Source organism: Ambystoma mexicanum, chromosome 10 (genome assembly GCF_040938575.1).
Source record: "Ambystoma mexicanum isolate Mex_15411 chromosome 10, UKY_AmexF1_1, whole genome shotgun sequence".
NCBI lineage: Eukaryota > Metazoa > Chordata > Amphibia > Caudata > Ambystomatidae > Ambystoma > Ambystoma mexicanum.
The window spans coordinates 1,521,841,599-1,521,866,141 of NC_090932.1; the positions used below are offsets into that span (position 1 = coordinate 1,521,841,599).

At 46.5% G+C, this 24,543-nt stretch overlaps 1 protein-coding gene across 6 annotated transcripts in view; it reads right to left on the bottom strand.

The window, feature by feature from the left end:
* Positions 1–24,543, bottom strand: part of NCOR2 (nuclear receptor corepressor 2) — a 2,813,293-nt gene that overhangs the window by 207,640 nt on the left and 2,581,110 nt on the right. For 5 of the 6 annotated variants that reach the window (XM_069619703.1, XM_069619704.1, XM_069619705.1 and 2 more), the window contains 3 exons: positions 22,933–23,085; positions 11,893–12,045; positions 126–297 (listed from right to left, as the gene is read on the bottom strand). In XM_069619703.1, coding sequence (XP_069475804.1) covers positions 126–297; positions 11,893–12,045; positions 22,933–23,085 — 478 coding nt within the window. The remainder of the gene's footprint in view (positions 1–125; positions 298–11,892; positions 12,046–22,932; positions 23,086–24,543) is intronic. The other variant, XM_069619702.1, reaches the window with a different exon arrangement.

The window sequence follows — 24,543 nt, forward strand, 5'->3', positions numbered from 1 at the left end:
ATTGGTAAACAAATTTTAACATGCCTGTTAAGCTCAGGAATTATGCAGAATCAATTTTTAAAAACATAAAAATCAACTCTGCACTTATGCCTTGCAGTACAATGTGATATGCATAGTGTAGTTACCGCAAGACCGATGGAGCACTGCTCTCCGTGGAGGTCATGATGTTCTTCATGCCTGTATTGTGAAGGACGCTGGGGCGTTGTTGGATGTTCTCATGCTGAGTCCGTGGAGAAGCTGGGGCGGGTTGGTGGCTGTGAGAATGTGCTGACAAACGGCCGCTGCTTTGCTCTGTACCTAAAAGAACAGCAAGATGTAGCAAATTAACCGTTTTGGCTTAAGAAGCAAGTCTGTTGATAGTACAATGAAAGAACCCATCTTAAAATCCTGGGACAATGACTACTTTAAATGTCAAACAGTTCTGACCCAAAAAAATGCCTCCAATATGAATGAAGAGTACATGAATACTAAAAAATACAAAATGTACTCAGCAAACCTCAGAATTACTATATTCAAACAGCAAGTTAAGAGATTACTGTTTGGGAGATGTATGCGTGTTATGCTTAATACCCTCTTCTAGTCAGAGCCTCAGCACTACTTGCTTGCCTTCTGGACCTTTTTTTTCTCTCCTGAAAAAGGGGAGCCTTCTTCTCCTCATTCAGTCTTATGTACTCTGACTTTTTTGGGAACTCTGTTCTTTTGTTTTACCTTATTCTATGGAGACTGCTTTCCTCCATATATCAGAGTCACCTGTTTACACTTTTGCAGCACACAGCACCCTATGTGCACTGTTGCTGGGAATCCTTTGTGTTCACCTTTTAAATTCTTTGATTAGCCTTAAAAACAACTGTTCTTAAGGATAGAGGGATACTTTGTATCCTTGCAAAAACTTGAAGTTATGAGAGATTAGCAGATACCACCCTATGTGCAGTGCTAAGGGGATACCTAGTATCCCCCTTCTCTCTGCTCCTCTGACTTTCTAGTCACAGTGATAACCCTACAGTTATGGCTGGTAGCAGTGGACGGGTTTTACCAACTATTGTGCTATTTTTTACTGCAGACTGTATTCACAATATCGGTTGTGCACAATAGGATCAACTATGTTCTAACATGGTGGCTCCTTTCTTTTTTTGGCATTTCCTGTGTGGTTGTCCTTTGGTAGCCCTTTTACCATTCTGGTAGTGGGAGTTGGTGTGGGTGTTTTGCCTTTGGCGGGAATCCTTTGGTGTCCCTGCCTAGGATCCAGTGCGTCTGTGAAGGCAGAAAGCAGGGGAGGAGTTTAACACTCCCATGTCCTTTGTCTTCAAGAGTGCCTGAATTGAACCAGTTCCCACTGGAAGGATCGCTGTCCTGATTGGACAGACACCCACCTCTTTCTGTAGGCTGCTGGGAGAGTTTGCAGAGGAGCGAATGGGAAATCTGAACAAAAGGTGAGGTTCTAGAGGCAGAAGGCAAGACGACAACTGGAGCAGATGATCCAAAGATGAAGACGACCAGAGGCGCCAGCAGACCCTTCCAGTAACTGAAGAGACCACTGCTGTCCTGACCCCGTTTTCCTATTGACAGAGGTGCTCTGAAGAGGACGACTCCTTCCCTTTGGCTGGTGGGACTAACTAGCCCCAAGACGAACTGCCGATCGAGCCATCCCCAGAGGTGCTGCAACCTTCCAGGACTGCATACTGCGAATACTAGGGGACCTCGAACCCATTTGCAGTGAAACGTGTTTGTATGGACGAATCCACCCAGAACGTTTGTGAGCTCCAGTTGGACCTCCAGATGCACGATCCCACTCATCTAAGTCCCCTCACCAGAGTGCAGGACTACAGAATTGAAGATCAACCGGCCGATAACTCCTTTTTTGGAACTGATAACAAGATGCCACAACGGCAAACCGACGCAGGAGATCAAAGAAATCTGTGCTGAGGGGCCTCTCTCGCGATTGCTGCTGTGACATCCCATTCAAAGTCCTTTGTTTCGTCACCAGACCAAGGAATCAGGAGTCTGTCGCTGCTGCACAGGAGAGAATCCAGCTACATTTGCTGTTACGTTTGTTTCTTCTAACCTAAGTTACTGTGGGGCTAAAGGTAGAACTTACCTTAAGCTGAAGCGTTGCTCAAGTCTGACTGGAGTGAGTTACAAGGTGTTTGGTTGTCCACCCATACCTCTGGCCCAGGCTTAACCGCTTGTGTCCTTTAGGGTGGCCTTTGCAGGGTCCCTATAAATTGTGATATCTTGCTAAGTATTTTTATTTTACTGACTCAAGTTTGCCTTTCCAGCTGCTACATAAGACTTTTGTTCCCCTCCTACACTGACTTTTGGATAGTTAGGGATTGGATTGCCAGAGTGCTAGCTAGCCTTGAAAAGTGTTACTACAACATAAACTACTGCTAAACTGGGAATAACCCTGTCATTTCTTTTCCACAGACTTTGTCTGCTGTTGACTTTATTATCTGAATGCCATTACAGCTGATCTGTAAACTATGCAAGTGCGCGGCACTACTAGTAATACGGTAAAACAGTCATTAGTGTGATTCTTTATAACAATTGTAACCGTGAACAACTACAATTGAAGCAGTCTCCTTTGAAAAGTATTGTGAATAATTCCTATATGTATAGGCTAGTCTAAAGAGTATTTACTTACCTTGTGTATATAAAATAAATATATTTTAATATAACTTTCAGTGTGTAAGAGTTTCTTTGGACTATTGCATTGACTAGGTTCAGTGTACTTACCTACATCTGACATCCTCCTCCTAAGATAAGCCTGGGTGCTCTGCCATTCTACCAGATCCTTTGAGAACAGACTTATACTAAGAGTTGGGGACCGGTATATCAAGGAATAGCTTTATTTATAGAGCTTTACCTCAAGTGGACTTTAGGAAAACTCCCCTAAGAATTACATATTTCTGAAATATGTAATTGCCTTAATTGGGCAGACATATTAACAGTGACTTTAGGTGTTTCATTAAATCAATGAGAACCACTATCTATTCCTCTCAATTGGACTAAAATATTTGAAGGTCTGATTGCCGTTTCTTTGGTTGTGTGTATATGGGAACCTCTCTGGTGTACATACGATTGCTAGAAGTTATTTACATTTTCCTGCAGTAAGTCCCTAGCACAGTTTGGTTAGATGTTCGGGCACAATTTTGCCCAACATTAAAAAAATGGTTAAGAAATTGAAGACGGCTGATTACGCTGCTGGGACCAAGGTATACACAACCAAGGGCTTTAATGCCAATGTCCTTTTTGCCAATGTTAAAAAAAGTGGATGTGGCGAGTGGGTCATCTGGAGGAAGGGGGACTAAGATTACAAGACTCACCAGAGCAAGTAACATGTCCTCTCCTAAATCCAGTCTCCATTCCTTGAGCTCCATGGAAAAGTACTTATTATACTACGTTTTGTACTGGGTGGCAGCTGTCAGGGCGTCCAAACTCAGGAGGGTACAGGGGCAGGCAGTGGTCATAACACAAGCAAGCTGAAGAGGGCCTGATGGTCATATCTGAGCGTTTATGTCTGGGAGTGTTTGGTGAAACCTTGGTTTGGTTGTTTTACTTAAGCAGTTTTTACATTGGGAAGAAGGGCCTGTCCCATTCCAAGATGGAAGGCAAGCATCGTGAAGTTGATTGATGCTCTGTTCCCCAGTCAACCTGTAAATAATCTTGGGGCACATTCCAAACTGCCATCATCTTAGGCTGCGGATCAAGCAGTACTCAGCTTTTGGTGGCTTTGTACCAATTCAGATTCTCCCAGCGGATTGATGCCTAGAAGAAAATGGTCAACGAGGGACAAGTTGCTAATACCTCAGTTGGGAGAGTGATGTTCAACTTGTGCATCAAATCTGCACCTTAGCAAGAAACTATATAGAGACTACAGTAAAAGCCATTTGATAAGGTTAACGCTGTTTTGGGAATCAGTGAAATAAAGAATCAGCTTAGAGTTTTTTGTTTCTCTTACACAGGGAGTAATTGGCAGCATCTCCCTGCTTTCTCAGGAAACTGCATTATGTCTCAATGCCACATTCACCAGAGCTGCCTGTGCTTGCACGTACTCTAATCGTGGAATTCATGCTAAAGCTTGTAAGCAGAGACACAAGACGAGAGAGCATAAAGAAGGGTACACATGAGCGTGTGTAGTGCATGCTTTTGGTCAGGCAGAAGTTGTGTGACAGCGTCTCAAAGAAGACATGGTTGATGCCCGATCGGCCAGTAAATCGCAGAGTATTTGGTGTGCGTGTCCAGCAAGGACACTGTTCATTTAGCTTGTAGGACCACTGCTCGTACACAATCTGCTTTTCTACGCAGGCACAGAGAACTCCTAGAATGCGCGTTACATACAGAAAAACTATGAGTGTCGCTGCTGCATAAGTGAGAGGCTACAAAGAAATTTGCAGTTTTGTACCGATGGGCAGAGCAAGCCTAATTATTATTATTTTATCCACTTCCTCGTTCCTCAAAAGAGGCTGTGAATGCCACTAAGTTGCACGCTGTTGCATGGGGTCTGCAGTATTCAGCAACTTCTGCAGAATATGAATTGCTGGGCCTGGCAGCAGCATAATAAAAAAACAGGGTCTATCTAAATATAATCTTCACCACGGCCAACTGAAATCGGCATCAGATCTTGAGGTTGTGTAATCGCTATTGACATAAATTATATCAGGCACTAGATTATGAGCTGCTTTAGTAAAATGGACATCTACGGGTAACACCTGCCACACACTCCCTTCTCAGAATAAATACTTTCACTGATCACTTTGTAGAAAATACAAGCATTATAACATAGATCCTCCTACACCCTTTTCAGGTGCTGAGAAAAGGACTCGACAGAAGTTTCTGGTCCCACCTTCAAAAGACTGCTACATGGGGGGAGAAGATAACCAGTTAATGCAACAACACTAAAAGTGAACTCCAGAGGCAGAGAGACTAAGAAATGTTTAGGCAAAGACTTAAAAGAGGTAGTTCTCGGGTGAGTTAAGAGTAAGTGATAGTGGAAGAATAGGTTAGAACTTTAGCGTCAGTAAATGGAGAGACCTCAGAATATAAGAATAGGAAAAACTTGAGATAATGTCTTTTCTAGAGACTCATAAAAACGGTATACAGTGTTAATAAAGAAAAATAAATAAACCTTTTCAGTGAAACCCAAATAAAGAATAAAATGTGTAAATTTGTAATAAAAGTATATGTGGGGGTGAGGTAAGGGATAGAAAAAGGGCAAGGGGATTGGAAGGAGGTTAATAACGTGGGTGAAAAGGGAGGCTTGGTGGAGGGGGTGTCCAAATAAAAAATAAAGAATGACATTATTTCATTATTGAAGTGTCACTAAAAATGTTTGCCGTTATTTATTGGGTCGTTATAAACACATGGATCCATCAAATCTCTACCCGCCCTTTGGCATCAGCACTCTGCAGGGGCAACAAGGTATGTCTGGATTTATGGGCCGTGAAGAGGACAGAGATAACGGGAGAGCTGTTTGGAGAATTTTCCCGAGTAAACAGGTGTCATACAGATCGCCAACGTCAATCAAGAGAAGGGTGAGCGAGCAAGAGCCTGTGTTTAATATTTTATCCACTTTCTTGTTCCTCGAAGGTGTTCATGAATGCCACTGCTGTGGGATCTCAATTGCTGTGATGTGACAGTGGTGGGGAGAATTCTCAGAAATGTGCTAATTCCCTACACCTTAGAGACCCCCAGCAACTTTGCTGGATTTTTGAGGACTTGATTTTTTTAACCTGGAGAGAGCGAGACTCTTTTTCCCCACTCTCTCGTGTATTTTAGTGTGATTTCAGAACTCTGTGTATCTCGTGGTTGTGGAGTCTGACAAACTCCATAGGCATCATCTTTTACATTTTGTCACACAGCACCTTCAGTGCAGGGACACAGGGAAGTCTTTCAGATTTCCTAGAGGTTAATAACCTTCTCTGGCATAAACTACTGTTTCCCAGAGCAGTAAACTGAAATTGACTTTACTTACATTTGTAACTTTCTAGACCCAGCACACACTATCTTACAATAGGGTGCTGGAGGGGTTACCTAGTATCCCCTTTTGTCTAGCTTCTCATGTAACATGTTTATGTTACCCTTCCCTCACTGAATGGCTGGTGGCAGTGATCTTGTTTTAACTACCGCGGTGTGCATTTAGCGCAGGCCGAGTTCGCAGCTGCAGTAAAGCACACAAGGGTGCCAGTTTAAACAAAATAGACCCGGTCTTCTTTTTTTGCCATTTCTTTGTGGAAAGGTCCTTCTTGAGATCTACTCTGGGCGCCAAACCAGGTTTGGTCCCATTGTTCACTTTGCCTTTGGCGGGATTCACGAGTGAAGCCCGCCTCTGGCTCCAGGGTGTCTGGGGTGGGCAGGAAGTGAGGGAGGTGTCCGAGACCCAAAAGCACTCTGTAGTGATTGGCCGGCTGACTGGCTGGCAAGGACAGCCACCCTGCTGGGTGACTGACAGCTAGGCTGGAATGAATGGGAGAGAACTGGATAAAAGGCGAGGCTTTTGGCTTGGAAGGCAGAGTCGACCACTGGATGAAGGAACCGAAGAAGAACTTGAAGAGGATGCCTGCTGCAACTTCTGACCGTTGGTTTGCCCGGTGAAGCCCTGCTACTGTGCTGAAACTCAAAATTCATATCGACAGAGAACCACCGCCAAGGACAACTTCTCCCCTTGAGTTGGTGGGACCAATCAACTCCATAGTAAGCCACCTGGACATCCTTCTCGGAGCTGGTTGAATATCCACATAGTTGCTGCTGGAAACCGTATAGCCAGGGAGAGGAACACCAGATTGTGTGCGTTGCTTTTAAGCTGGCCTAGAGCTCCAGGAAGATCCTCTGGACTCCCAGGAAGCAGGACTGACCGAGCCCGAGTCCCCTCAACAGAGTGCGGGACCCCAGAAGCAAGGAAAGCCCATCTCGACAGCCAAGAACCGCAGTGTTGCTATTTGCGGTAGATGCGAGGAGCTGAAACACTGAACAGCCACTGATTTGAAGATTGCCGGTTGTGAGCAGTGACCGTCTGACTGCAGTGCAGGAGATCCCAAAAATCCTCCCTCTTGTCCACACAACTGAGGCCCAGGAACAGTGAGATCTGCAGAGCTGCTCAGGAACAGAAGTCACCTGCTGCACTTTTTCTTCAATCCAGAAGTACTGTAAAAAGTCTCAGAGAACTTACCTCTTGCTGTAGAGTTGCTTGCATCTTCTACCACTCACAAGTCTAACAGCTTGTGGCCCTACAATATATTCTTCTTTTCTTCAAAGACTTCTAAAACATTGTACAAAAACTTTTCTACTTACCTACCAGAAGTGTTTCAGCCTATATAAGACTTTTGCCCATTGACTTTGGCTTAGCCTATTATACTGAATGACTCTGCTTAGGGGATCCAAAAGTTAATGCCTGCTTAAGAATATTTGTGGTCTCTTGTTTGTTCTAATAATCCTGACCTTTTACCAATTTATAACAGTATTCTAATGCAAACAGTAAGATATTAAATTCCCCTAGCTATTGAAGTCACCTGAGGGTGTAGGTTGTGTCTGTGGGCCATCCCAAAAGGGTCTTTACTTATTTAGAAACTAAGAGTGAATAGTATTCAAGTGTGTTTGTGTGTTACTTTTCCTATTGCTCCCTTCTGAATAAGGCTTACTCTAACTGACTGATAAATAAATGAATAATTGTTTATTAAAGAAACCTTGTGTGTAAGAGTTTATTTGAATACTTGTCACTGTGAATCTCTGTGTAACTCCCCTACAGCTCAGAGTGACCCCTCTTGAGATAAGCCTGGCTGATCAACACGTTACCAAAACTGTGTAGTTCAAGCTTATACCAAAGGTTGGGTTTCCTAGACATGTAGTCAGAGTTGTTGTAGTGTTCCCAAAGGGTACTGCATACAAACTTTGCCTAACAGACAGTAGCATAATAAAAAAACAAGGTCTATCCAAATATAATCTTCACCATCGGCTAACCAAAATGGGCATCTGATCTTGAGACAATGGAAATTTCTGTTGACATAAGTTATATCAGGAAGTAGATGATGGGCTGCTTCAGCAATATAAGCACCTAAAGTCAACACCTGCCACACTCTCCGTTCTCAGAATCAATGCTCTCACTAATACCTTGGTAAATAATACCAGCATACATGGCTGCTTTTGCGTTGCCTAGTGCTGTGTGTAAATCACAGTAGTGAACTATTGTCTTCGATTCTTTTTACTCCAACCTGTAATACTTATTCATTTCCCACATGTTAAGCTTGAATTCCTATTTTGGGGATTCTAGGGTCACTTTTGGGGCCCCTCAACATTTTGCCATTTTCACCTCTCTTTTTTGGTTCCTTAATATCTTTTTGGTGACCAGGGGGACTTCCCCTAAAGTAGCCCTGGCATTATGTCTCTTTTGAGCTATTATAAGGTATTGGCAGGTCTCCCCTCACTGCGCTGCTAGGATTATAGGGAACATGTGGTGGAAGGAGACCTGGAAGAATACTACCATGCTTTTGGAAGATCATATCCTTAATGTATTATACAGGCACTAGAAAAGAAACTCAAAATTGAGGCTCAGATAAGGATTCTGAAGGAACTGGTAATTGGGACAGATAAGCACGTTGAAGGCATTCTAAACTGCCTTTCATCAAAGATTCTGTACGTGAAGGTCCTGTAGCAGAGAACTCCTGCTTAGACATTATAATTGTAGTTTCTTTAAAGTTACGAAAGGATGTTTAGTTAGGTAGTCTTAAGCGGTGGCCAGAGATTCTGCGAGGGACATTGAGAGCAGTGAGCTACGGTGGGAGAGAGCATTTTTTTGATTGAGTAAATACAATGAGATAGAGAGTTATTTAGTACTGAGTAGTCTCGTAAGTCACACACCTCTGGGTGACTTAGAGGAACTTCTTTTATAGTGTGCTGTTTTGAAGTTGATTGCATGGGGAACAAGAGCTTTTAGGTTTACCCTGAGGTGCAGGTCCCTCGCGGTACAATTGGGGTGACCAGGTATGTGGGCGTCGTATCTGAAGTTACAAGAAATGTTATATGTTCGTGTCAGCTGCAGATAGTGGATCCCTAGGCTGCCCTGCCTAGTGCGACAATAAGAGAATATCAAATTGGATCACTATACATGCGCTGACATATATCAATAAGAGTTCAGAATTGAAATGCAATGTCAGATGCAAAAGTAGTTTAATGATGATTTTTGGATTGAAACAACAGTGGTGCTGACACGTGTTTCGACCATGTAGGTCTTTTTAAAGGCACAAGACAGAATTCCAGAACTCACAAATAGAATCCTGGCTGTTTAGCCTGAGAGAGCTGTTTGTATAGGATAACTGATACAGGTCAAGTGTTGATGACATGTTATTCGTCAGTTAAATAAGTATTGAGCGCAATGTTCTTCAGTATAAAAAGCATATTGCCAAAGCTCCAAATACCGTCATCGTACCAGACATTCCGGACACTCACATGACTTAATGCTTTGGCATTTTGCTTTTCATACTGAAGAATATGGTGCCTGATTCTCATTGAATTTACAAATGAATCCCCCCTCGCCTGAGATACGCTGCCACCACCATTAGCTTGGTGAAGACCCTTGGGGCGGAGGTAAATCCGAATGGCCGGAGCCAAAACTCAAAGTGCGAGCTGCCAGCCGCAAACCTCAGGTACTTTCTGTGCTTTGTATGAATCGGCACATGAAAGTAAGCATCCTGGAAGTCCAGAGACACCAACCAATCTTGAAGTCGAAGGGCCTGAAGGATCTGACGCAGAGGGACCATCTTGAACTTGTCCTTCCTGAGGAACTTGTTCAACCAAAGCAAGTCCAAGATGGGTCTCAGTCCCCCATCTTTCTTTGGAATCAAAAAATATTGGGAATACCATCCCTTGTTCCTCTCTGCTACAGGCACTAGTTCTATAGCGCCTTTCTCCAGCAGGGTCAAGATTTCTTACACAAGGAGCGGATCCAGAAGCTTCAAAGAGAGACTCCCCGGTGGATTGTCGTGAGGACGCTTTAGGAAGGGAAGGCAGTAGCCATGGGCTATTGTCTCCAGAACCCACGCATCCGAAGTAATAGCTCACCCTTCTTTGAGATTCTGCGACAGTCAGCCCCCAACGGGCGAACAATGGAACATGGCCTCATAGCTGTTTTGGAGCGGCTGTTGCAGCGCCTGAAGGCAAAGAGGCTGCTGCTCTATTTCCCCAACCACCATGGGTACCTTTTCGTTGACCCCTTTGATGAACCTCCCCTCCACTGTTGTCCCCTAGGACGAAAAGGCAGAGGTTGACGCACTGCTGCAGTCAAAGAGTTAGCAGCAGCTTTGGAGGTCTGCAACCTCTCAAGGCTCTCATCAGTCTTACTGTCAAACAAATGAGAGCCATCAAAGGGCATGTTCAGAAGACGGGCCTGCACATCCGGAGAAAAACCCGACTTCCGTAACCACGCAAACCTGCGTCTAACGGTGCTCACAGCCATGGACCGGCTAACACTGTTGGGCGTGTCCAACCCAGACTAAAGGGATTAACACATGACATCCTTTCCATCCTGAACGAGAGCAAGGAACCCATCCATTTCTTCCCCCTCGGGAATATGCTCAGCTGCTAGAGAGACGCAATTCCACAGTGTGTGTGAAAATCTTGCCAAGGCACAAGAGGAGTTGGCTGACATCAGCGCCATACTCCCAGCAGAAAACACCTTGCATGCCCAACCATCGAATCGCTTGTCGTCCCTATCAGGAGGGATGGTAGGGTACGCCACCTGCTTCGAGGTGGATGTAGCCACCTGAACCACCAAACTCTCACGAGTGGGGTGAGTGGATAGATAGCTGGGGTCGCTACTGAAAGGGCAGTATTTTTTAGTTAATACTTGTTAACCGCCGGAAGAGACTCCGGGGTCTGCCGAGCAGCCGCCACCCTTTTTTTTTCAAATGAAAAGGCAACACTGGGTCAGTGGACGGACCTCGATCAAAAATATCAGTCAAGGCATCCTGAACAAATGCATCCGGGGGACTAGACCAACCAAGATACTTTGTAACCCTAGCCATCAGTCTCCTATAAGAGGATTCAGCATGAGCCCAAGGCTCAGGCCTGCCAAACTCCACCTCAGGAGATGTGTCTAAGCCACGGCATCATGTAATGATTGACACAACTCTTCCAACTGACTGTCCCCGGAAAAGACAGGAGCCACATCAGGCTCAACAGGGTCAAACTCCAAATCTGACACTCCTCATAGATATAATCCAGAGGAAGAAAGAACTCCTGCTTACGGACCTAAGTGGGCCAAACAGGCTTCACAGGCTTGGATTTAGCTTTCTTTGTAGGATCCACAGTACCAGGGACTTCCATCGGCAAATTCAGGCCAAACGGCCCTGAAGGCAAAATCCTGTAGTACGAGATTCTTACCCAAAATTGCCCTTATTTGCAAGTGTTTAATATATCAAATTCTTGCTTGTTCCACCTGACAAAGACCCTATCTGAGATTACAGTCGGCAATGCTTTGTTTTCCCACGTATTAATGTACTTGAAACACTTACTTGGCTTATGATGTTTCTATATAGCATGCCACGTGCACATTAGAACTCAGAGATTTTAAGCAGCTTTGTTAAAACATTCTTTGCAATTACGAAATTTAAACTCCACACATATAAACCTACCTCTTGGTTTTAAAATTCTATGCGATTAAGACCTCCAGGTTGTGGGTACCTTTGACATAGTAATTCCACACACACCTCAATGATATTATACTGTTTGATAAACTATTGACAGGCTATATTTTCAAACCAGAAACTTCATATCATGAAATTAACGTGATACTTCTTTAAGCGAAGGTGCATTTGAAACAGGGACTCTTGTTAGAGTAACAAAACAAAAAAACAGGCTGCTGTGTGCACCTTCAGGCCACCAGCAATGCCACACCACGCTTACCTGGCCTCCATATTGGAGCATGCTCAACATTAGACGGTGGGAGAGAGTTCTTATCCCTCTCACGATCTCTTTCACGATCCCTTTCTCGATCTCGTTCTCTCTCACGCTCATAAACTGATGCACCAGATGGCTTGGGAACATGTGTAGGACCTGCTGGGGTGCAAAAGGGATCAAGGTCAGTCTTCAGCAGTTCTTGCAGTGCAACAAGAAAGATACTTTCTATCCATCCAAGAGTAAGGTCTGAGCAATATTGCTGTAACCAAATCAAATCACAATGTCAATGCAATAATAAGTCAAATAAAACAATCAATGCAGGGAGAATGTCAGACTGTCCGGTGTCCCAGCTGAAAGTTTAGGCATGCCAATGCCAATTATAATATAATAATAATAATAATGCCATGAAAAGGCACACAACCTATTTTCTTCTTAGCATGCGTTTGTGGCAACTGCAAAAACCAAAATGGTGCCCCTCATCCACCATGGCTTGAAACAACTCTCCATTCAACTAGAAAGATGTAGCTGCCATGCTGCCCAATGTCACCTGTAACACCTTCAGCCAAAACTGCCTTTTTAGCAAACAGCAGTTTGCATTCTGTGGCTTGCAGGTTTGCTATTACATTATAATGATGGGCCAACAATTCAAACCAGGCAAAGTGCTATTGCATTAAAAGCCAAGAGTGGTTGATGGAGTGATAGAAAACACAAGGCCACTGAGTTGCAGGATAAAGGACACTGAACAATGCTAACAAGGTCAATGTTGGCAGTTGATAGGATAAGTTCACTGCAGCCCAGCTTGAGAAAACTATACAGGCTCGGATTATGCAGGTTAACTCCAAGAAGATCCTGCCTCACCCTAAAAGGAGTGCTGTCTCGCACACCACTATAACCATCCCCATAAAGTTTTCTAACAGGCCTCAGGAACTTAAAGGAAGGAAAGTCCACTGCGTTGCCCCAGAGGAACCATGATCCAAGAACCAAGAACCAAACTCATTAAAAAGTGCCCATATTTTCTTCCAGCCTTCCACTCTATCAAAACAAACTGTTTGTGGACGCTATTAGCCATTCAGGGGCCTATGGAAGTAAGCAGAAGGGCTTTGCCCTGTTTTATGGGGCATGGTTTCAACATAACCATGTTCACAATGGCACCCTGGCACTGACGAAGGCCTACAAGCTCCACCGAACACTGTGCTTAGCGTCAAACATTCTGCACAAAAAGAAAAGACTAAGTGCTTTGAGTCTACTACTGTGGCGATGATTTGGCACAAACAACAAAGAGGGGAAAACAAAGATTGTACATTTTTATTATTTTTTAGGGAGTTGTATACATTGCAATTTCACCTATTTGGCACACAACCCTTTCCAATTTTCAAGTTCTTTGTTAAAAGCGTTTACATGTTCACAATCTGCACTGATCACCATTTCTCTTGCGAGACTGTTTTGGAGCACATTCACTTCTGTTTACCCCCCAATCTCTTCACTTAGCTAAGTAGCCAGCTGAGGGGGGGGCCTTAGTGCGAATCCTTGGGTGCACAGGTGTTCACATTTTTAATCACACCCTGAAATATTCCCTCCCCATCAGTACTGTGAGGTGGTGTTACAATGGCATAACGCGATGGACAAGCAACAATGCATGTCTCAGCCTTACTTTTTAGCTGTCAAAGCACATTAACAAAATATGAAACAAAAGACTGTTAATGGATACAGAAAGACAGACACCTGGCCCTTCCCCTCCCTACCTACCCAACTGTCACACATCCACCGCCACCTTTTCACATAGTCTAATCACCTCAACCTGCAAAAAGTAGCTCAGGCTACGTTTTCTCACTGTACATGGGTATGAACTACGGTACTCCCAAGTAAGCAACACCCGTTTACTGTGAACAAACTCTCAATAATAACCTTTATTGACTTCAAGGTGCCAGATTTTTACAAATTTGACTAACAGTTTGACCACTCAATTTTCCATTATGTGCTCTTGAGGCAGGTACAAGGACATTCTGACCGCGAAATATACGAGATACTCACATCTGGGAGTGAAGTGCTTGGAAAAGTCAACGAAATGTGGTCAGCTAAACCTTAACAATGCTCTTTTGTAACACTTGGGTGTAGGCACGATGACATATCACATATCTATCATTTTTGTTCACCAGCTACATTCAAGTTTAACAGCCTCTATTCTTGACTCGTCCGATCTGGGCCTCCTAGTTAGGATTGTGCTAATTACTACTGAAAAGATTAACCCTTGGAAAAATCTAAAGATAATCCATGGTCAAAATGTCAACACAATTTAACTGGGCGGCTTGGGCCCTTCTCAGGCCCATTGTACATCAAAATAGTACACATTTTTAGCTACATGTGGATCTTCGATGCTGCTCCACATAGTTTGCATATTTCCAAATATGCTTAGAATATGCCTCTACAACCCACACTTAGGGTACACCTTAAAAGATCCATATGCAATGGGCAACCACAATCATTTGTTTTCCCCGTTACATTAAACCATCCAATTTTCTTTTGCACGCACTTTTCATCTGCTTACCTCATCCCTACTACTTTTCATCCACAGAATAAGGTCTGGACACACCAGGCAGGGGCAAAATACAAAACTCCAACACTAGCCAGGGGCACAGTGTAAAAACATAGGCCAGTTACTCATTTGTGTGCTTCAGAAACTATGCAGTGCGGTGGAAAAGTTACAAGTTACTCACCGTAGTGACTAACATACTCTTAGTCCCAAGTCCTCTTTCCTCCATACTGCATGGGCGTCCCTTCCTAGGGACGAGAGACAGAACCTTTTTCATCTGAAAAACCTTCTTCACCTTTAAATTTAGAGGTGGGGACCTAGGAGCATGCGCTACCCTAACTCCGCCCACCAGCGCCACTCCTCAGTCCCCATGGACGAGTCGACAATATTTAACATTGCCTAATGATACCAGTATTATTAGGGGGGTGGATGGTGGGACCTATGGAGGAAAGGGGACTAAGAGTACACTAGTCACTACAGTGAGTAACTTGTAATTACTCTTACGTCCTGTCCCCTTTCCTCCATACTGCATGGGCGATTACAACTGAATGTAGCCCCAGATAGGAGAGGAGACCTTCCTTAAGCAAACAAGTTCCTTAGAACCGCCTGTCCGAAGGCTGCGTCCGACTTAGAGCCGGCGCGTAATGCTTACAGAAAGCTGAAGTGGTGGCCCAGGTGGCCGCCCTGCTTATGACTTGCCACAGAACCTGCAGCTGGAATGAGATGGCTATGGCCTTGGCTCTGACTGCATGAGCGTGCATGTTGGCTGGCAGCAGCTTGTGCTGCCCCTCATAGGCCTCCTTGATGGCCGCAACCATCCACTGTGCAATAGAAGTCTTAGATGCCTGATAACTGGGTCTGGAGCCACCAAAGATGACAAACAGTGCATCCAACTTGCGGAGGTCTTTGGTCCTATCCAGAATGTAGGTAAAACTATTTCTTCATTTAGATGGAAGACGGAGGGTACTTTAGGTAGGAACGCCGGGGGGAGTCCGCAGGACCACCTTATCCCTGTGGAAAGTGGTATAAGGTTCTGATGCCACCAGAGCCTGGATCTCGCTGACTCTGCAAGCAGAGGCGAGTCCTACTAGCAGAGCTGTCTTAATGGTGAGCAGCCTGATGTCCACAGACGCCATTGGCTCAAATGGTTTGCGTGGCCAGGTGCCCAACACCACATTGAGGTCCCACACGGGGTGAGGCCTCTTGATGAGCAGGAAAAGCCTGGACAAGCCTGCCAGTTGTTTCTTGACTATCTGGTTGGAAGAGGAGAAGACCACCTCCTCCGAATTTCCTTAGGCCCCTATGGCTGTCAGATAGGTGCGACATCTGTCCACTTGTACGCCTGAGAGCGTGAGGTGCGCGAGATGCGCCGAGAAGGAGAGCCCATCGTCCACATGCAGGTCAGGGGGTTGATCTCCGTAGAGTCTGTCCAGTGACAGAACCCGCTCCATTCAAACTTATATTGGCTCCTGAAGGCCTTGCTACTAGCACCCATGATGATCTCCAGGTTAGCATGCGAAAGGGTCAAGTACTTGAGGGTGATCTGCTCAGGAACCACGCTGAGAGGGCTACCTTCTAGGGGATTGGGGTGGAGAACCCTGGCCCCCTGCTGGGACAGAAGGTGAACTGGACCCATCGGAAGGTGAATGGGTGGCCTGTCCGTTAGGCTGAGCAACTCAGGAGAACCTCCGTTTCGCCGGCCACCAAGGAGCTATCAAGATTATGCTGAGGTGACAGGCTTCCTTTATCTTGCGCAGTACCCTGGGGATCAGGGGTGTGGGAGGAAATGAATAAATTGTGATGCCTTCCCATTGAATCTGCAAAGCGTCGTCCAGGGAGCCGAGCCCCATCCCTACCAAGACACGAACTGATGGCACTTCCTGTTCTTCCAGGAGGCAAATAGATCCACCTCAGGGTGGCCCCATGTGTTGAAGACCACTTGCAGCACCTGGTCGTTCAATTGCCACTCGTAATTGTCAGCTCCCAGTCTGCTGAGCCTGTCCATTTTCAAGTTGGACTCTGCCGGGAGGTGGACTGCCGTGAGGTAGTTGTTTTCCAGGGCCCATTCCCACATGCTGACCGCTAGGTTGGACCTGGTACCCCCCCTGCTTGTTGACATAGTACATGCTGGTGGAGTTGTCGGTCTGGATCAGGACGGTCCTGCACCCAATGAGCGGAAGGAAAGCTCTGAGGGCTAGCCAGATGGCCCTGAGCTCCAGCCAGTTGATATGGGAATCCTGCTCCTGCCGGGTCCAGACCCTTGATGCTGTGGCTGTCCAGAGTGGCTCCCCAGCCCTTTAGGGAGGAGTCCGTAGTGATGGTGACCTCCAGGGGCGGCTGCCGGAAGGGTTGCCTGTCCGCCGGTTGCAGTCCTTGGACCACCACGTGAGGTGCGAGTGGAGAGAATGCGGTATGCTGACCAGCTCTGCTTGGGAGCCCATGTCCGGATTCCATGAGGCTGCCAAGTGCAGCTGCAATCTCCTCATGCAGAGTATCGTGTTTGGGCGCGGCCAGAAGGATCGCTGCGATGATACCCAGTAAGTGTTCATACTGCCACGCCGAGGTCGCTGCCCTGATAAGGATTTTTTTTTTTTTATTGTACAATTTTTACAAATGAGTAGAAGTCACAATTCTGTTAAGGAGGATTTGTAGGAGGCGAGAAAAACAGCCATCGTAGTTTCACGGGTACCGGGGAGCGAGGGTATGTTCATAATACTTTCACTGCCCAACCCAGTCCCAACTGTCCAAAGAAGCCCACCACGGCAATGACTCAGCGGGTTTGCTCCCCGCTCATTAGGCAAGCCCACCAGTCGTGCTCACTGTAAACGTGGAGATCCTTGAAGAAGTGGCCCAGCCAAGTATGTCTTTTCTTCGCCAAACCCACACATTCCAGGAGTAAATGCCTTCTCGTCTCTGCGTGAGTAGGAGAAGGACAAAATCTACATTTATTTGATGAAACCTTCCCTCTGACTGCTAGGATTTCGTTAGTGTTGACTAAGTTCAGTCTAATCCGCAAAAAAAGCTTGCCATGTTCATTGGTCGGGAGATTTAAGTAAATATAGAGCCACCTCATTAAGTTGTTTTGGGTTCCATGGAAGATCCGCAAGCAATTTGCATTGGTCTGCTTAGTCACTGGTCTCAATCCGATCCATTTCTAGTAGTTTTGTGTTAAATCAGTGTAGGATTTAGTAAGAGGTCTTCTTCTGTTCTTCCAATTTTTTCCAACAACTGTTGGCTTCGGGTCATCCATTCAAGTAGCATCCCATTTTCTTCATTTTCCATTTCTTTTTTGATGATTGTCAGAATGGGTTTTGCTAGTGGATCTGTTACTTTGTAGCCCTCTTGATGGCCGTAATCTTGTCCTCTGAGGGAAATACCTTCTCGGAGCTTGCGTCCCAAATAAGGCCCAGGAAGTTGAGGATCTGTGTGGGCTGCAGCTGAGACTTCTTGAGGTTGATGGTAAACCCCAGGTCGTGGAGCGTGCTCATAAGCGCGGAGGAAGTGTGGGTAACTCCCTCCGGGGATCTCTCCCCGACTAGCCAGTCGTCCAGGTACGGGTAAACATGGTGGAGCTGGGCCACGAGTAGGGCTGCCACCGCATTCATTAGTCTGGTGAATACCCGGGGTGCTGAGTTGAGGCCAAAGGGTGGCACCTTGTACTGGAAATGACAGCCCATGATCCTGAAGCATAGGAAGGAGCGATGTGGCTGCCAAATTGGCACGTGTATGTAGGCGTCCTTCAGCTCCAGGGAGCACATGCAGTCTCCCCTGTCCAGTGTCTCTGCAATGAGTGCTGGCGTAACCATCTTGAATGTCTAAAGCGGGAGGGAGAGGCTGAGGGTGGATAGGTCCAACACAACTCTCAGGCCAGCCTGGTTGTTCTTCTGTATTGCGAAAATCCTGGAATAGAAGACTAAACTTCTCTGGGAGGCTGGTACTTCTTTCACTGCCTGACTCTAGACGAGCGACCGGATCTCCACCAACAGAGTTGCCATTGCAATCTGTGGGAGTGGAGGGGAGCAGGGAGGAGAGGGAGGTATCGGTAGGCGCTACCCGTTGGATACTACAGATAGGATCCAGGGGTCCGCAAAGTTCTGGCACCAGAAATGCACATGAGGGGCAAGCCTGCCACCCACTGGAGACACGTGGACCCCCTCCTTCTGAGGCTTCCGCTGAGGAGGGGACTGGAAGATGCCCTTGCTCCCCCCGCTCCCTTTTTGTTGCTTGCGCTGGTGCTGACGAGTGGTCATGTTGTCTCAACCTCCGTTCCTGGAATCCCCAGAACCCACCGAATGCCCGCCACTTGTTGGAGCATTGATGCGACTGGTTGTACGCCGTGGCCTTCATCAGGATGGATAAAGATTATGCAGTCTGTGAGCTGTTCTTTTTATCTAATTCCTCGTCAGTGGTAGAGTGAAAGAGGTCACTACCCTCGAACGGAAGGTCCAATATGTGATCCTGGTCGTCGGGGTTAAACTTAGTAGCCCGAAGCCAGGCCGTCCTCATGTCCGTGGCAATGCAGATGGCCCGGCGAGAGGTACCGATGTGGGCCACCGTGGACTCCATGATGTCCTGCGCTGCCAGCCTGGCTTCTCCTAGACCCGCCTTGAAGCATGTCTGGCTCTGCAAGGAAGTTCTGGGAGGAAGTCCGCTATTTCCTGCCAAAGCTTCTGGTTAGCGGCTGCTAGCATGGCATCCACATTGGCCTGGCGCAGGTGCAGGGAGATGTTGGAGTACAGCTTCTTCCCATAAGCCTACAAAATCTTCTCCTCCTTGCCTAGCAGCGCCGAGGACGAGGTGGCCACGGATGACAGTAGAGCGACGCCGCAGCGATCACCAAAGAGTGCGGTTGAGGGTGGGCCGACAACAAGAGTGTATCCCCCTCCATCTGTCTATACTTGGCATCGAGGCGCCCGCCGATTGACGGGTTGGGCCGAGTGATGCTTGAGCCACCCCTTCTTGGCTAGTGCCACGACATCCTTCTGCATCAGGATCCCTGTTTTGGTAGGGGGTTTTAGGGTGAGGACTTCTTCCAAGACCCCTTCCTCGGGCTGCTCTACCTCGGGTGGAGGAAGGCCCAATAATTCTGCCAAACCAGTAAGCCTGTCGTGGAAGGCTTTTGCTAACGACTGTGTGTCAAGGTCCCCCTCCTCGTCTGTGTCTACCAAAGTGTCCGGAAGGTCCGGAGTGGGTGGAGGGGTGCTGGGCGCTGTGGTCTGCGGTGTGGAGACCTGACCGCAGGCTGCTGCGGAGGCTGGTGAGGGACGGCCTGTGCTGTGGGAGGCAGGATGGCCATCCGCTGAGACCCGCTGAAGTCGACATGCGCCAGGGAAGAACTTGACGCCAGAGGACCAAGTTCCTGGTTGACAGATAAAGACAAAAAGATAAAAGAAGGATCCACGGAAGAGCATGTGGAATTACATGGCGGGGCCAAACCCAGGAACGCTGGTGGAATCGGTCCGTTCCCGTCGACGCGGAAAAGGGGACTAGGGAGTGGCACCGGTGGGCGGAGTCAAGGTAGCGCATGCTCCCAGGGCCGCACTCCTGCGCGCGCCTCTAAATTTAAAGTGGAAGATGGTTTTTCTGGTGAAAAAGGTTCTGTCTCCCGTCCCAAGGAAGGGACTCCCATGCAGTATGGAGGAAAAGGGAAGCGACGTAAGAGAAAACACTAGCAATACACTCAGGAGTACCATGTTCAGGTGAATCTGGGCCGTTCACTTTCTTCCAATTTGGAAAATGTAAATTGAGTACAGCATATTGCAGTCACACCCTAGTTTAGAACTTGTTTACCACCATGCATCAAACGGCACTCACCAGCCTGAAAACTCAAATGAGAAAAGCTGGAGAATTCACCGGAATGAAAAATAGGGGTTTCTGAAACTCAACATCAGGAGTACCCTTAAGTTAGAAAAGTCAAGTTTTCAGATTATTTTTTAAGTATTATTTATTTTGATGGACATCAGAACTAGATAAACATAAATAAGCACAAACCAGGAGCCTAGTGAACATCTCGGAGCGTGTCAATCCCCAGTGAGAATTCATACCACAAAGGGCCATCTTAGAGACCATATTGTTAGTAATTACGAGGGCAAAGGAACATTACAACCTTGTAATGACCGGAAGGGGGCATTATTGCTACTAGAAGAGTATGCCCAATGGGGAAAGCATCTTCTCAGTAAAACAAGGAAATAAAGGAGAAACAGACTGCTGGGAGAAACAACTTATACCAGTCATTATTACCCTCAGCCACTGAATAGTCGGTAATGGAACTGCCAACATTTAAATGTCCAACTATAACCATCGTATAGCCCACCGGGGATGGCTGTAAAGCTCCTAGAACCGGTGAAAGAGAACTAAGGTGCTAATGTGAAGCCCCTTTCCATTTCCAGGGCGGATGTGGAGTGCAGGATCAGGCAGCAAAGCGGCAGCAAACTGGAAGTAGAGAAAGAAAGCAGAGGGGGCAGCAGGGAAGAGAAACATGTGAGGAAGTTCGAAGAGTCACTCAGAAGTCTCAGAATGTCGGAGAGCACCATTGGTGAATGCCAGCATTCCAAGCATTCTCATTTGCTAAACCACTCCGAGCAGGTGCTAAACAGTTATAAGGCAGAAGAAAGGGGGTAGACTGATCATGGACAATGTTTCTACCCATTGAGATGTGAGCGTAGGAGGACCTCCTTCTGCTGGGGCTCAGAAGAAAGACCTTAAAGAGTGGTCTGGGAGCAGCCCTTGGTTGGCTTCCCTCAAGGAAGTACCATGAATGCAACAGGGTTTCCTGGGAAGTGTATAGTGAGAACTAGGATTCTCATGAGCTCCAGGATGGTAGACATTCTTGAAGTATTGGTTCCATGAAACAGCTTAGTGGAATGCCAAAGCAGGAAGGTGACGGTTCCAGAGACATGGAAATAACTCTACATGAGAAGGGGGTGAGATCCTAATTCAGTCATGGTACAGAGGTACTAGGGACCAGACATCCTTTGCCCGGTCCTAGTCATAGGTAGCCAATCACCCCATTGGCACCCATTGGCAGATCTATTACAATGAACATGTTTAGTACAATGGCTAAGCTGCCCTCACCATATATGTCATTGAAAAAAGTAGGCGAAAGGAGTGGGAGAGGAAATTCAGCAAGAGTGGTGAGAGAAAAAGTGAAGAGAACGAGAAAGAATGAAGGAGCGAGAAAGAGAGCTAGAGCGCTAGCGAGCTACAAAGTGAGCAAGGGAGAGAGAGCGGGCAAGACAGACAGGCACAGGCAGATGCAGAGGGTAGATAGCATTTTGGCCCACAGGTACAAAAGGAACAATAGATGGAACCCATGTGTAACTATGGACACTGAATTTGAGCAGGGACGTCCCCTTAAAGATGGGAAGGGGGAGCCCCAGGGTTGGTCGCACAGCCATTCTCAACACATTAACCCTAGGGAGGCAGGTTAATTGACTATAAAAGATTAATATGCAAAGGCGGAGTGCCGGGCTTTCCAGTTACAGGATCTAGGTAGTGGCTTTTGCTGCAGCCACTATGTTTTATGTGAAGTTACCTTTTTAATAAATGTCTTTGGTACACAAGCATGGAGAAGACCTTTTGTTCTTGGCTTCTGGTTATTTGTTCATCAAAGTGGAAGTACTTGCAGTAAATGTTTTGCACGTGGTATTGTACATGCGACATGCATGATGGCCCTTTCACATGTCATGGTTAGTGTTATTTCTCCCAGAAGTGGAGCACTGTGCAGTGTAAGTCTAGGGAATACTTTCCAATGGCTACATCTGGCATTAATTGATGGCACCCGTATGGCTAACGAGTCTCAAAAGGTACACTTATCATGACTTAGTTCAACAAGATTGTGGCAACCTGCGAGGCTGAAGTCTTTCAGTCAAAGTTAACGTTTGTAGGCCACATTATCGTCCTATTACCTTGCTTGTGTTCTTGAGAGCCGACAGGGTGCATTACCATCACACAAGCATGGACTGGGTGTTGGATTCTTCTGTAGCAAAGCTGCATCAGCATCAGACTAACAAATCGGCTGGCACATACGCCATCTCCTGAACACTATGCCTTAGTGGGCATGCAAGGAAAGGAATGGAATTAAGACGTAGTAGTAGGACTCTGAACTGAAAAAATGGCCAGATGTGGCAATTTACCTTAGGAGTCTTTCTATAGAAATTAATAAAGTCTTGCTTTGCAAAAAACCTTGAAACTGAGAGAAGAGAAGGACCACCAGGCTCATCAACTGAACAATGCCCATTGCTTTGTTGGGCAATGTAGTCTTTGCTCCGTGTGTAGTGAGGTTTTCAACAACTATATCTCAACTAGGTTTAAAGTTGTAGTTTTTATTCTGAGTTACTAATTTGCTCGCACCATTCCTACAGAGAAGCAGTCGTGCACCACACATTCTGAAAATACCATCCTGCGCCATCCTAGTTGCCCTATGATAGTATAAAGGTATCTTTGAAACAGCACAACTTAGAATAACGAAGAAAACAAATTGTTTGATATAACCCTTGCTAGCTTTGCATGCTTACCTGGAGAGAGGGGAGAGCTGCTGTGTCTGTTGCTGAAACTCTGGGGCGCTCCAGGCATGTAGGCAGACATGCGATCCATAGATGCAGGGGATCCGCCGGGGCCTTGGGGAACCAGTACAGGCAAATGCGGTACTTGGGCCAAATCAATTATTCCTGGAAAAGAAGAAGAGGAAAAAGATGTCACAAATTGAACCGCAACTTAAACACCAATAATTCATATCTGCTGACTTCCATGCAAATGTAAAACCAGCAAGAGAAGAGACAAAAACAGAAGCGCCGAAACAGAAGAACTGCCAATATATACAAACAAAAGAAGAGAAATCTGCTGCAGCGAGGGCCAAAAATTAACATATTTAGTGGCAAGAACATTTTCCTTCAATTGTATCACTGATAAGTTCAGGCTATTTACGCATACCTGACTAGAGAAGATGGGAACTTGGCCTAGGCAAGATGCAAGCACATTCACTTTTTTGTCATCCTGGCTTACCCTTGACAATGTAAACATGTGCCATAAATTAGAACGTGGAAGGTTTTTGCTACCTACAGTTCATTTTGGTTGGGAAAGTCTAAGGATATTTTTGTTTTCAGCATAATGTGGCACGTTAAAATAACCACACAGCATACCATGGACATAGCTGATAACAGTTTTTATTAACAGCTTATCAGGATGCAAGCAAAATGTTCAGAATGGGGGGGTGGGAGGGTGCTAGAGAGCTCAGCCAAGATGGCACGGCCGGTGAGCTCTAGCATACCGTAACAAATCCGGAGGTACTCACGAAAGTGTGGGGCCATTAGAAGGTAGCAGGAGACAGATGAAAACCCCGCCCGTCAAGGTCAGTGAAACACTGGTGTGAATCGGAGCGGTGAAACTGCTCCCTGAGGTTCCTGCATGAGCCGAGATTGTCGAAGGCCTGCAAGTGGGGGAGGAGGAGCACGCCGCACGCGCAGAAATCTGCGTCACCCAGCAAGCAAAGGAAATGCTGCCACAGCAGCGAAGACCTCAGCGGAACCGGCAAGCAGGGAAAGTGACCTCCTGCGAATGGATCTGGGCTTGTATACCCAGAGTGGCTGCGCCCAGGAATCAGAGCAGCGGAATATGATCCTATGACCCGCTGGACACCCGAGCGAAAACCTCGGCACTCCAGCAATGCTTGGGGTCACGAAGCAACATCACGCAGTGATTCGAATTCAACTGAATGAACACATCACTGTGCCGTAGCGCCTGAGGCGCTGAATTATGAGGCGCTGGCTTGGACTGAATAACAATCAGCACCCTATCAAAGTGAGGAGCACCTAGACAGGCCATGGATCTAGAACAGGCCGGCATCGAACAGACACCCCCGTAGCGACAGATCCAGAACTCGTGGCGAGGAGCATGGCACCAATCGACCAGCGCGACACGCCGCAAATGTCGGGAAGTCGAGTGGTGGACGGAGCGAGCCACCACCCCACTCACTAAGATGATGCAGCAGGCTGAGGAGCAGCCCTGAAATTACCACAGCATCGGGGAAGGAGTCACTTCCCTAGAAACGAACACGGAGCTGAAGGCGCCATCGGATGAACAGGCAGCTTGGAAGTCCCATGCTGAGAGACACATTAGCCGAATCAAGG